The sequence below is a fragment of the Neolamprologus multifasciatus genome, chromosome 22, assembly GCF_963576455.1.
Source record: "Neolamprologus multifasciatus chromosome 22, fNeoMul1.2, whole genome shotgun sequence".
In the NCBI taxonomy this organism is placed as follows: domain Eukaryota; kingdom Metazoa; phylum Chordata; class Actinopteri; order Cichliformes; family Cichlidae; genus Neolamprologus; species Neolamprologus multifasciatus.
In genome coordinates this window covers 21,939,903-21,951,520 of record NC_140459.1, presented here as the reverse complement: position 1 = coordinate 21,951,520, position 11,618 = coordinate 21,939,903, and the positions used below count along the sequence as shown (strand labels likewise).

The 11,618-nt window shown below is 40.0% G+C and overlaps 1 protein-coding gene across 2 annotated transcripts; it reads right to left on the bottom strand.

Annotated features, from left to right (window-relative positions):
* Positions 1–834: 834 nt before the first annotated feature.
* Positions 835–11,251, bottom strand: trappc3 (trafficking protein particle complex subunit 3). 2 transcript variants are annotated; one of them, XM_085149539.1, is made up of 5 exons: positions 11,001–11,251; positions 9,586–9,683; positions 5,817–5,916; positions 4,202–4,384; positions 835–3,055 (listed from the first exon to the last, which is right to left on the bottom strand). In XM_085149539.1, exons 1-5 carry the CDS (start codon positions 11,106–11,108, stop codon positions 2,936–2,938), a joined length of 609 nt encoding a protein of 202 aa, XP_085005665.1. In that variant the 5' UTR covers positions 11,109–11,251; the 3' UTR covers positions 835–2,935. The 2 variants fall into 2 exon arrangements, with proteins under 2 accessions (XP_085005665.1, XP_085005666.1); XM_085149540.1 differs by having other exon boundaries at positions 11,067–11,249.
* Positions 11,252–11,618: the final 367 nt, after the last annotated feature.

Here is an 11,618-nt window from a genome sequence, read left to right as displayed (position 1 = left end):
GCCACTTCTGCTTCACTGCCCAGGAGCATTTTTCAGTAAGTCAGGGTTTTAATTTACCATGAATCCACTTGTATGCTGACTCACTGCATTTTCTCCTTTTATGAAGTGCTGTCCGTACTGCTTTCATCTCAGCTGTTCTCACTGACTAGCTGCAAAACACACACACACACATATTGTGGAAACCTCTGAAAACCCTGGGTGACTGAATCTTCGGCCAGCCTTTACTTCACCTGTGAGGCAGCACGATTCCCAGCAGATACAGGACATTCCCAAAAACTGCAAAGTAAACAGGTTGAATAATGGAAACATTGTGAAAGTCAGAGGGAAAAAGGAAAGGGAGGGGGGGGCTAAACGTTGAGAGGATGGGGTTGGAAATAGATGGAGTGGAGGTAGAAGAAAGGGATGCGGTATTCAATAAGCGCAGGTCCATTACCAGGCTGTGTGCTGGGCTTTACTGTCACAGCGTGCCTTTCACCATTTGTTTCCCATAAAGGCCACATGGAAACATTTAGCTGGCTTAAAGCAGATCAGCGCACGCTGTCTCAGGCCCGTAACATTTGCTACTTGTATTCCAGGTCTGTCCTAATAAAGTTTTCTGAAAAATATAGGCAGCTGCAATAAATAATATTAATAAATATTTTTTAAATGGCAGCACGTCTGCTTGTGGGAGACGGAGAACAAACTGCCTGCATGTTAGGAAGCATCTTAGACTGTTTGAAACTATGAGACAGAGAGAAGGGGAGTAAATATGAATAGCATCTTCAAAGAAGTTCCTCGTGGCTCGATGAGTCTTAAGTGCCTCAAACAACTATTTTTTCTCTCTCTCTCTCTCCCTCTCTCTCTCTTCTGTGACACCATCTGCAGTCCTGCAGAGGGAATAGAAATCCCAGATGCTCAGGTTATAAGCAGAGTTAGTCTTCATACTTTCTTGCTTAATGGGTAAAACTGTGAAAACAATCAACACAAAGCTCTCAACAAGAGCCGAGAAACAGTCGACTGTTTGCATGATCGGTCCTTCTAGAAAGCATTAACACCGACGCGAGAGTGCTGCGGCGGTAATAAATTCATCCTCGCTTTGGGCTCCGTGACCAGCATGTGTGTATGCATTTGTCAAGGTAAATTCCTGCAAGCATATGGCAGAGGGATACCGGTTTTCACAAGTACACAAACCCAGCTGTCTACGCATCCCTCAGGTCCAGTTCCAAAGCTGCCAAGTCATTTACATTAAGCTTCTGCACACAACCACCCAAAAAATAGATTTCCTGAAATACTCTACATCCAACATCCACATGACAGGCCTACAGGGTGCATAGATACGCGCGCGTAATGTGTTGAGCGCTCGCCTAATGGCCTGCCGAGTTTATTGTTGGCCCTTGTGGTGCCTCCGCTTTCCATTCTTTATCCTTTTAAATGAGCGCTACCCCAGACGGGAGTAGGCAGATGCTTCAGACAATGCATAATAATGAGAAATCCCTCCATAATACATCTTATAAAGTACAGAGTTGACTGTATGTTGTCAATGTTTCTCTCATCTCGAGCCAGATCAAAGCTATTGGCACCATCTGAAAAAAAGTAGAGCCTTATTATTTACGTTTTCTTGCAGATCCAGCCAGTACTCCCACAAGTAAGGGAATGTACACCCCCACACCGCAATATATCCACCTTTGGCAGGAAAAAAAAAAGATAGATATACATTGTTTAACACTGGAACTCCCAGAGTGCCCGCAGAGGAAAGCTAATGTACACAGCAACCTCTTGTGGCTGTTTGGAGAATTGACCTCAAGTCAACAGAATTTGTCATGGGTTCATGTAATAGCACTAGTAGCTATAAAATAAGAATGTGTAGGGCCTCGAGGTTTCCAGCAGCTAATGGCTGACAGATTTCTCCAAAAGGAAATCCCTATCTGACAATCTCCTTCTCTAAGTGCTTTCAGCAGACTCGTGAGTTTGGTACTCTTGCTGTTCTGTTACACAATAAAAAAAATAAATAAAAATGAGGAATTAAGAAAATATTGCTAATGTTCTCATTATATCCAGACCAGATTTTTTTTCCCTTCCTTTCAAATGTGGAACCACAGATGGATTGTGTGTGTGTGTGCATGTGCTACATCTCATGAATGGCCGCCTGTGTTTTAAGTTATTGATGAGGTGTGCAGCATGCCTGACAGAGGTTCTGTTCATTACTTGTAAGGGAGCTATTCACAGGTGTGACAGACCCAACTGGTGACTTTTCTGCACCCATGCAAATTGCTTCTATGGGCCCTGAACAAACATAAGAGAGAAATTAAGGTCGGTTATTGTTTGCCTTTGCAGAGCAGCTCCAAAGAAATAACTTCCACAGTACACTGAAACATTTAGTGTGTTTGTGTAAGAAAGAGCTTGGTTTTAAGTGTTCAAGGTCCCCAAGCAGGCATGTTAGAAGGTTTCAAATCTCATAAATGGATGAGAAAAGCACCACATCAAATATGTCACTTTTACTGAACATCATCATAAATTAACATGCCAAATAATTGGCAGCAATAAAGTGTGATTTCATTAAAAACAAAAAACAAAGATGATAATAGACAAAAAAAACCCAAACAAAACAAAAAAAACTTGGCATAAGACTTACTCGCCTTGTGCCGAACAAAAATAAACGAAACACTTTATTCATGAGAAAAAGACGTCAATGAGAGTCTTTAAACATGGGTTAGTAACAAATAAATGGTCAAACTGAAGCTACGAGTCGATTCAGGTATTTTTAGTGAATCATCCATCAGCCTCTTATGCTCACATCGACTCGTAGAGATGTTATGTTGCCAGAAAAGTAACCATCCTGTTAAAGTTAAGCATGCGGTCTGATGGTGTGAATCGTGTTCATCTTTTAAAGTGTGAAAGTGTTCTGTGTTTAAATCAGTCCTCCCTCTGTGGGATGCAGGTGATCTCTGCGTTTCCATCACTCGTCTCCCGCAGGCAGGTTTTCTTCAATCCTCTTAATGAACTTCATGCGGATTTCTGTCACACTGTCCCCTCTCAGAGTGTCCTGGGCAAATTTCACATCCACCGCCATCTGGACCTAAACCACATTCATAAAGATTTTGTTTTAAAAAACAAAAAGGAAGACAGCCTTTTATCCTCATTTGTTCATTTTCCACTATTAAAGTTGTGGTCAGAAGTCGTATACACTCATCATGGGCATGAATGTTCATCAGGTTTTATGTCCACAGCAAGTTTTACATTGTCATGGATTGACAAGGTGCTGACCAGGAAAGAAGCACCTGCTCCAAAATGAAGCAGCTTTCGGAAGAAAAGTATAATGTGAGATAAGACAAAGTTTGAGCTATGTGGCCACAATGACAAGAGAAGTGTTAGGCTTTCAAAACTAAGAGCACGGTGCCTACTCTCAAGTATGGTGTTGGCAGCAAAAAAAAAATTAAAAAAAAAAAGCTCTTGGGCTTTTCCCCCAGGAAGCATCATGCACGAGTGAAGTAGGACAACTATCTCGAAATTTTTCTATTTCACCTAGAATCAAAAGCTTGACTGTTGAAGCTTGGACACATTTGGGTGTTCAACAAGACAATGATCCCAAACACACAACAAAACTGGTTTTGGAATGGATAAAGCTGGTCAACATTAACATTCTGAAAACTTCCCAAAACTCCGCCCTGGGGGGGCTGTAGCTCAGGAGGTAGAGCAGGTCACCTACAGGTCGGAAGGTTGGTGGTTCAATTCCTGGCTCCTCCAGTCTGCATGTCAAGTATCCTTGGGCAAGATACTAACCGATGCATCCATCGGAGTATGAATGTGTGTGAATGTAGTTAGAAAGCACTACTTGTAGAGAAAGTGCTCGTGAGAATGGGTGTGATTGGGTGAATGTGGCTTGTTGTAATCAGCGCTTTGAGTACTTTGGGAGAGTAGGAAAGCGCTATATAAGAATCAGTCCATTTACCATTAACCCTAATGGAAATTTGTGGACTACACTTAAAAGCCAAGTCTGTGCCAGAAAACCAACCAATTTAAATAAACTACCAATTTTCCCAATAAGAGTGGTCAAATATCCAGCCAGAATTATGTCAGAATCTTGGTGATGGATTAAAAAAAAAAAGCATCTTGCAAGTTGCTAAGAGACATTTAACCAAATATTGGTGGATGTATATGTTTGAGCTTGTGTGGATTAGAGGAAATCCAAAATAAACCTTAAAACTTCTGAGGTTTATCTTACCATCTCCAGGGCTCCTCTGAGGACGCCGCACAGAAGGTTGGAGTAGATGAGTGTGCTGTGGTTATCTGGCAACTCCACAAAGTCTACCAGTGGATTATTCTCGAGGATAAGGGAAAACTCATCTCCTGCTGGGCTCCAGTTGGTCACGCTTGGGGTGATTCCTAGGTACATTTTAAAAGCAACCTAATGGAGACCCCAATATTAACAACAGAGGAGAAAAAAGGAAAAAAAAAAACGTTAATCATTTACAAATATTTTCTGATAAAGTCATCAGTTTTTTGGGCTTTTGTTCTTCTTTATCACTTTTTCATAGAGGGAACGGCAGGCTTTCTCATTTTCTGACAAATAAAATTTCAATGGAGCAAACAAAATCCCAGTTGCACGGCTCCAAATAATTCCAACATTAAGCTGCCCTGGGCAGATTTGCACTCATGTAAAATGTTTGCTGTCCTTATTCCAGTTTTTAAACATCACTAGCCACAGAATAATAATGAAAATATGATCCACAGCTGTAGAAAATCTGTTGTGACCACATAACAGACCTCTTCTGTGTCTATTTAACTGAAGAATTGCTGAGGTGATTTCAGAGTTTAGCTAGAGGTCACGAGATATCCTGAAGCAGTCATTCACTGCACCTTCCAAACCGCTGTCCCATAGTGGTCCTCCATTTACAGACCTGACCTCTCTCTTCATGACCACGAGCCAGGTCCCTGAGCTGGAGTGTTGTTACATCTGTGGAATGACTCCCTTTGCACGCAGATGTAACACCTCGAAAGCAACTGAAGGGGCTCAACGTGCAGCCCGAGAGCCGCCTTCCTGGTCTGTCTGTCTGTGTCCGTTTGTCATAAGGAAGTCATATGGAAAAACTGACAGCCAGGTGACTTAGCATAAAACCAAACTCAGTTATGCAGCCCTGTTGCCAAAGCTGAACAGAGACCCATTTTGTTAACTTCCAGCTATTTTAACAACTACACATGATTCACATTTGAAAATAATTCTTATTTTTCTTATACTGGGCCTTGGTAAAGCACATCACTACATTTACTACACGAACAATAAATAAATAAATAAACTGTTCGTTTTAAGGCCTGTAACCTTCTAATTGGCTGCCCCTCACTACCAGAAAGTTTGAATAGCAGGTGGGTGTGGTTTCTGTGCTCACAGCCAGTATTTAGAGCCTTTGGTTTATAGGGATTACTTGTAACTTGTTACTTTGGCCATGACAAATGTGAGCATCTATGATAGCAACAGCAAGTATGTTAGAGAAAATAAGGAAAAGCTTAACAGGTTCTCTTTCAAAATAAAAGTCCAAAGATGGCAAACCAGATATGCATCACTGAATTTGCATCACATTTCACACCGGATCATTTCCACACACTCACACGAATGTGATTTTAGCATAAAGTTTAGAAATATGCTTCATTCTGTATTTTAAGCTTTTCTTGTCTACTTACCCCTTACCCTTATCCTGACACTCTTTCACCCATCCTGTGTTAGGGTGTTTTATTAGAAATGTTCCCTCTAATCTGTCCCTTCCTCCCTCTCCTATGTCCCTCTGTCTATCTTGGGAGAAGTCCATGGTCATGCTCTGATTGGCCTGGAACCTTCCAGTTACCTTAGCAATGACATCGGCTGTTTCTCGGAAATCCTGACACCTGCCGATGCTTGAGCGTGCCAGGAAGTCCTCGATCAGACGCACACCAATGTTATAACCCCTGTGGAAGTCAGAGTGTCAGAGAGAGAGAGAGAGAGAGAAGTGGGTAAGAGACAAAGTCATGTTTTCTTTTTATTTTAAAGGAAAAGTAGTAGGGGGGAAATGACAGGCTAACCTGCGGCAGACTGTAAAGCCAAGGCAGACAGCTTCAAATCCTTCAAAATATTTTTGGTTCATATACTTGCCAAATAATGACATTTCTGATAAAAGAGTCCAGACAACTTAACCTAACAGCAGAGTCTGAAGCCAATGGATGCATCCCAATCCTAACATGGTCCGTCTCTAACCAGCTGGATGGCATCTGGCAGATTGGGCAGTGCAGATTCACTGCCTTCTAAGGCCAGGTAAGACAAGCCTTGTCCTGACACCTCAGGGTTACCGCACAGCCAGAGAAACAAAGTACATCCAGTCCAAAGGTCTGTCAGCATGACAGGATAATTTAAATTTCTGAAGTTAGAAACCAATCATTTTGTCTTAATCTTATTCTGGGGGAGTACTGTCTCCTGCTTGGCATTCCTAAGATTCTTCTGTCTTAATATTAAATATTTGCTTCTTCAAAAGACCCCATCCAAAGAACTTACAAGAGGAGAAGCAGCAGTGTAAGAAATGAAATCCGATAAGACTACGTCTCTGCTCCATTTTGTGTCAAGCTATGTTATGAACTGAAAATAGGAACACGCTTAAAGAGTATAATGAAGCTGTCAGCTATAAAGAGTCACCCGAGAGGCTTCAAAAATCCCAAAGGATGCATGATTGAGAGCATCCATTGAAAACCACAGGCTCAACATATGCGAGACAGAAGCACTGAACTTGATACAGATAAATACTCATGTACAGAATACTCGGCAATACCTTGTCATCAGCATTGTACTTCCTGTGATACGTTCAAAATTATGTATGATGTTATAAATTGTGTGTTTATTGCATTATGGCTTTGTGATGCACACCTGCACATCATAACAGTTATATAGTAAGTTTCAGCGGCTTGGAATTATCTACCAGAAGAGCCAGGTTTATGTTTCCTAATGTATCAAATTAAACAGGCTGAATAATAGCACATACTTAATGGTACATACATGAATTTATTAACTATAAATTAAACAAAGGGTGCCTTTGTTTTGACCTCAGATCATCAGTTTGAGATGATCTGAGGTTTGGGACATGGTACTTTATCCTGCTGGAAACAACCATCAGAAGATGGATACTAGGGGTGGGTTTTTATAATCGATTTATCGATTAAAATCGATTCTGGCTTGGATAACGTAAAATCGATTCATTAAAATCCTGAATCGATTTTTTAATATAAATTTATTTTGCCCGAAATGCCAGAATCTCTGGTGAAATCTCACAAAATTTCAACAACCACCAAACAGCTGAGACAGTAAATGAGAGCAGGAACATGGATTCTGCACAAAGATGTAAACACACAGCGCGGACCTGCCGACAGATCAGAATCAGTGAGATGTCGCCTTTCTCAGCTGACGGTCGGGGCTGAAAGCCGACAGCTCGCTGATTCTGATCCGCGGGTCTGCGCTGTGTGTTTACGCCCTTTTTGCGCTGATCATAAAGCTGTTAGTTTAATCTCTCTCAATACTGACCGAACCAGCAGCAAAAGAAGATCCAAACTACGCTTCACATAAACATCGTCATGAATTCCCTCTGACTTTTGCTGTTTTGCTTCCACCACGTTAAAATCACACTTCATGCACAGCTCTCTCTCCCTCTCTCTCTCTGTCTCTCCCTGTCTGTCTGTTTTCTTCATTATTCGCTTGCTTGTTACGCACAAGTCTGCCGTTGTTTACAGCGCTGTCAGCTGACGTTTTTTTTTTCCGTTTTACATACTTCCGAAAAGAAAACCTAATTTCTGCCGTTCAATATTGAACAAATTTCAACTTTTTAAAATTATGCAAAATGCAAAACACTGTGTCTCTAATAAAACCGCTGTAACTTCAGAGGTAACGTTCATGTGTTGATTAATGGTTTTCTTTCGTTTTTGATGTACTGCAGAATATTTTTATTAAATCCCAGGCCAGGAAAATCGCCTTCATGTTTTTCTGTGTTTTATCTTCAGCTACTTTGACACAAATGCATCTGCTGTGATGCTCACACCTTTGATAAAGTCTGGAAAGTGTCAGCTTCCTTTTTATTGATACAAAAATATGTAAATGCACTGATCTGAATTATAATATTTCTGACTGTCAAAATTTCCCAGATTCAAATCGAATTGAATCGAATTGAATCGAATCGAATCGTGGATCGAATCGATTCGGGACCTTGTGAATCGGAATTGAATCGATTCTAGAAATCAGTGACGATACCCAGCCCTAATGGATACACTACACATTATTACATCACCAGCTTGATGCCGGACTGATCCATGCCTTCATGTTATTTAATAGCTTATCAAGCTTTTACGAGATTAAAAGTCAGTTTTCTGTGTCACAAAAGTGGCTCTCTTTTTACCTAGCTAAATCACCGTGGTAACTTATGCTGAAGACCTGACCAGGTTATGTTCCAATTTTCAGTTTAAAATAAGCTGGATGGACCAAGTTCGCACATGTTTTTTAATTTGGTGCCAAATCTCTTTTAAATTGCTGGAATTGCAGCTACCAGAACAAAACACATTCATTTCACTTTCCTCTGCTGACAAAGTAAAATGATTTCCACATCTCCTTTGTTAGGCTACAGAACAGTAACCTTTAATGTTTAAATGGACCTAGTTCAAAGATTCAAAGCTCAAATGTGCTGCAGTCACCTTTAAAATAAATAGCAGCACATGGAACTGTTTATTTACCACTGTGTGAAATAAATCCCAAGATTAATGTTCTTCAGTAGCATTGTAGCATTCTCTTTGTGACAATGTTGCATTTTACTGGTATATTTTTATATTTGATATAGATTTTGTTTTCACTATTTTATGATCATCATTTGAGGATCTGTCTCTTATTGCAGTAGGTGATACTCTGTGTGAAAGAGTCACATGACCTGCAAAATCACTATTTTTATGTAATCATTCACATAGGAGAACAGAAACGCAGCTTAACAGAAAGGTGGTAAAAAGCACTGTGGTGGCCATTTTCGGTGACTGGGGCTTTCGACTGTGTCAAGCCAGCTAACACAGAAAAAGCGCTGCGGTTTTGAACTTCATTCATCGTCTGGTGTGATCTTCTGCTGCTGTATCCCAGTGTTTGACACACTGTGTATTCACAGATGCTCTTCTACATACCTTGGTGGGAACAAGTGCTTATTTGAGTTACTGTTGCCTCCCTAACAGCTTGAGACAGGATAACCTAAATGAACTGAGGTGTTATATGATTGGCTGATTAGGAATTTGTGTTGAAGGGCAGCAAATAGGTGTACCTCATAAAGTGCCTAGTTACTGTTTAAGTGATGGAAAAGTTTACCTTCTGTGTTTCTAATTAAGTAATGTTTTTTTGCTTCACACAGCAAGTGCATTTAACAGTATTTACACAATTTTCAAACGACAGCTGGGTGTGAGCCCCAAAAGAGGATTTGGCCAGACTCAAGCTTAATTCACAGTTTGTTATTCAAATGGTCACAAATTGAAGCACAACTGTCTGTCTGTTGTGCTTAAAAAAATGCCTTTACTGTATGAGGAGCAAATGGTTCGTTCAAAGACAGGAAAAATCCTGCTTGAAAGAGTACTCACATCTTATCCAGCTGTTTATTGACCTCCTCATCATTCTCATAGTCTTTACAAAGCTGGGTGACCAGGGCCCCATAAGTCAGTGTGAACAACTCCGAGTTCTAAAAAACAAACAAACAAAAAACCAACAGATAAACTACTCAAAAACCACACAGATCACATGTTATGTTTGCCCCACACAAATCTGGACAAATGACAACCTTTTTACCAGCAAGCAAAGCCTATATAAAACGTTTTAAGTTAAATAATAATTTGGGGATGGGATATTTTTGAGCATTTAGAAGTTAAACAGATCGTCCCAGGGCAGCTCCTAGAACTGAACTAACGTTTGATGCCTGTAAATGACCTTTAAATTTGGTAAATATTTTTACGTTTGTTTGAAAGTTACTTCGATTTTATTTTGAAACCCATGCTTTTATTTTGGAACAGGAAACTGGCGCAAAACCGTTAAAGGGCTGTTAGTAACGTTTCTTTTAGGATATGATAAATAGTGTGCCTTAAAGTGTAAAATATGTATGTTTTCTTTGCCAATTAGTACCTGGCTGACAGTGGCACAAGGTTTGTTAATGTTTCTTTTAACGGAATAAGTTACATGGAATCAAAATGTTGTTTAATAGAGTTTATGTTGTTAACCTTGACCTTGACCTTTATGTGTAGTTGTAAGTTAGTGAGGTGATATAATGAATTGAGTGATGTAAATTTGATGTATATGCTATATGTGAGCAGGAGAAATTTGTTTCCTTTGATGTTATTAATATTAATGTATTAATATTGCTGGTTTTGTTTTGCTCCTAGCTCTTACGGTGTCTTCACTGAATATTTCAATAAAAACATTTCCAATAAAACCTCTGTGAAGCATCAGTATAAGAGACCATCATTCAGCCAGGGATGCTACAATGCCAGCTTAGGATGAATAACGTTTCATTAATATGTGGCACATTTTTCTATTGCTGATCTTTCAGTTTTCACACCAAACTTTAAAAGCTATACAGATCTAATGCTATTACCATAAAATAACTGTTAAGATTAGAGCCACAGCTGACACGAATGACCTGTCACGGCACAGGAGCTACAATACCTGCTTGGAAAATAGTGTTTTAGCGTCGTTTTTAGAAAGGTATATTACAGTTTTAGTCAGCGCAGTTAATAAATTGTAAATTCATATACGTTCAACTGAAAAATCCTTTAAGAAATTGCTTTTAAATGTGTTTTTGTGTTTTGTTGTCATTTGTAAAAGACTACTTAGCTTGTAGCTCCACTTCCTGTCAAAGCCAAACCCGACATTAATCAACAGTGAAATAAATGTTAAACACGTACAAATATACCTCTTGTACCTAGCCACACGTGCAAGATAAATATGCATAATTTGGCGAGTAGCTCAGTTCAGAGACATGAGTGAGTTGTTAATTTAGCCTTACAGCCACGGTTAGCATCCTGCTAGCTAAGCTTGCTATGTTGCCATTAATCCTGTGGGAGTCGCCTACCATCTTCTTGCTGTCTGTTGCCCGGTTGGCTTGTCTGGACATTGTGACGGGTGTTACGGGCTTACACAGGTGGTGCACTCGATATTAATCCTTTATTTATTTGATTCGGGCTAAGCAGTTATTTCCGTAATCGCCTGTTTAAGTCGCTCTCGCTGTATCAAGCGTCATGAGATAGAAACATGAACTTCCGGTCCTACTTAAAAGTAAAAGTTTTATTGCGGGAAATTCGCGAGTAAACCATTGAAACGAAAGAAAACGGTGCAATGAGGAATAAAAAGCCTTTAAAATTACACTCTGTTGTTGCCGATATCCAGACAAATGTAGCCTCTTATGTATAACACCAGATAATACACTTTATTTTGAAAGGAAACGCATTTTTTCCTACAGTTTTAGGGGGGTGTTTGACGCAGTTTTTGTTCAGCTGCTTATCTTACCGCCCTCTGGCGTCTTGGAGGGGAACAGAGGACCGCAAATTCTTGGTCTCAACAAAATCTTCCCATAATTGACCACACGATGGCGATATGGGTAATATATTGATAAATTGTGAGATTT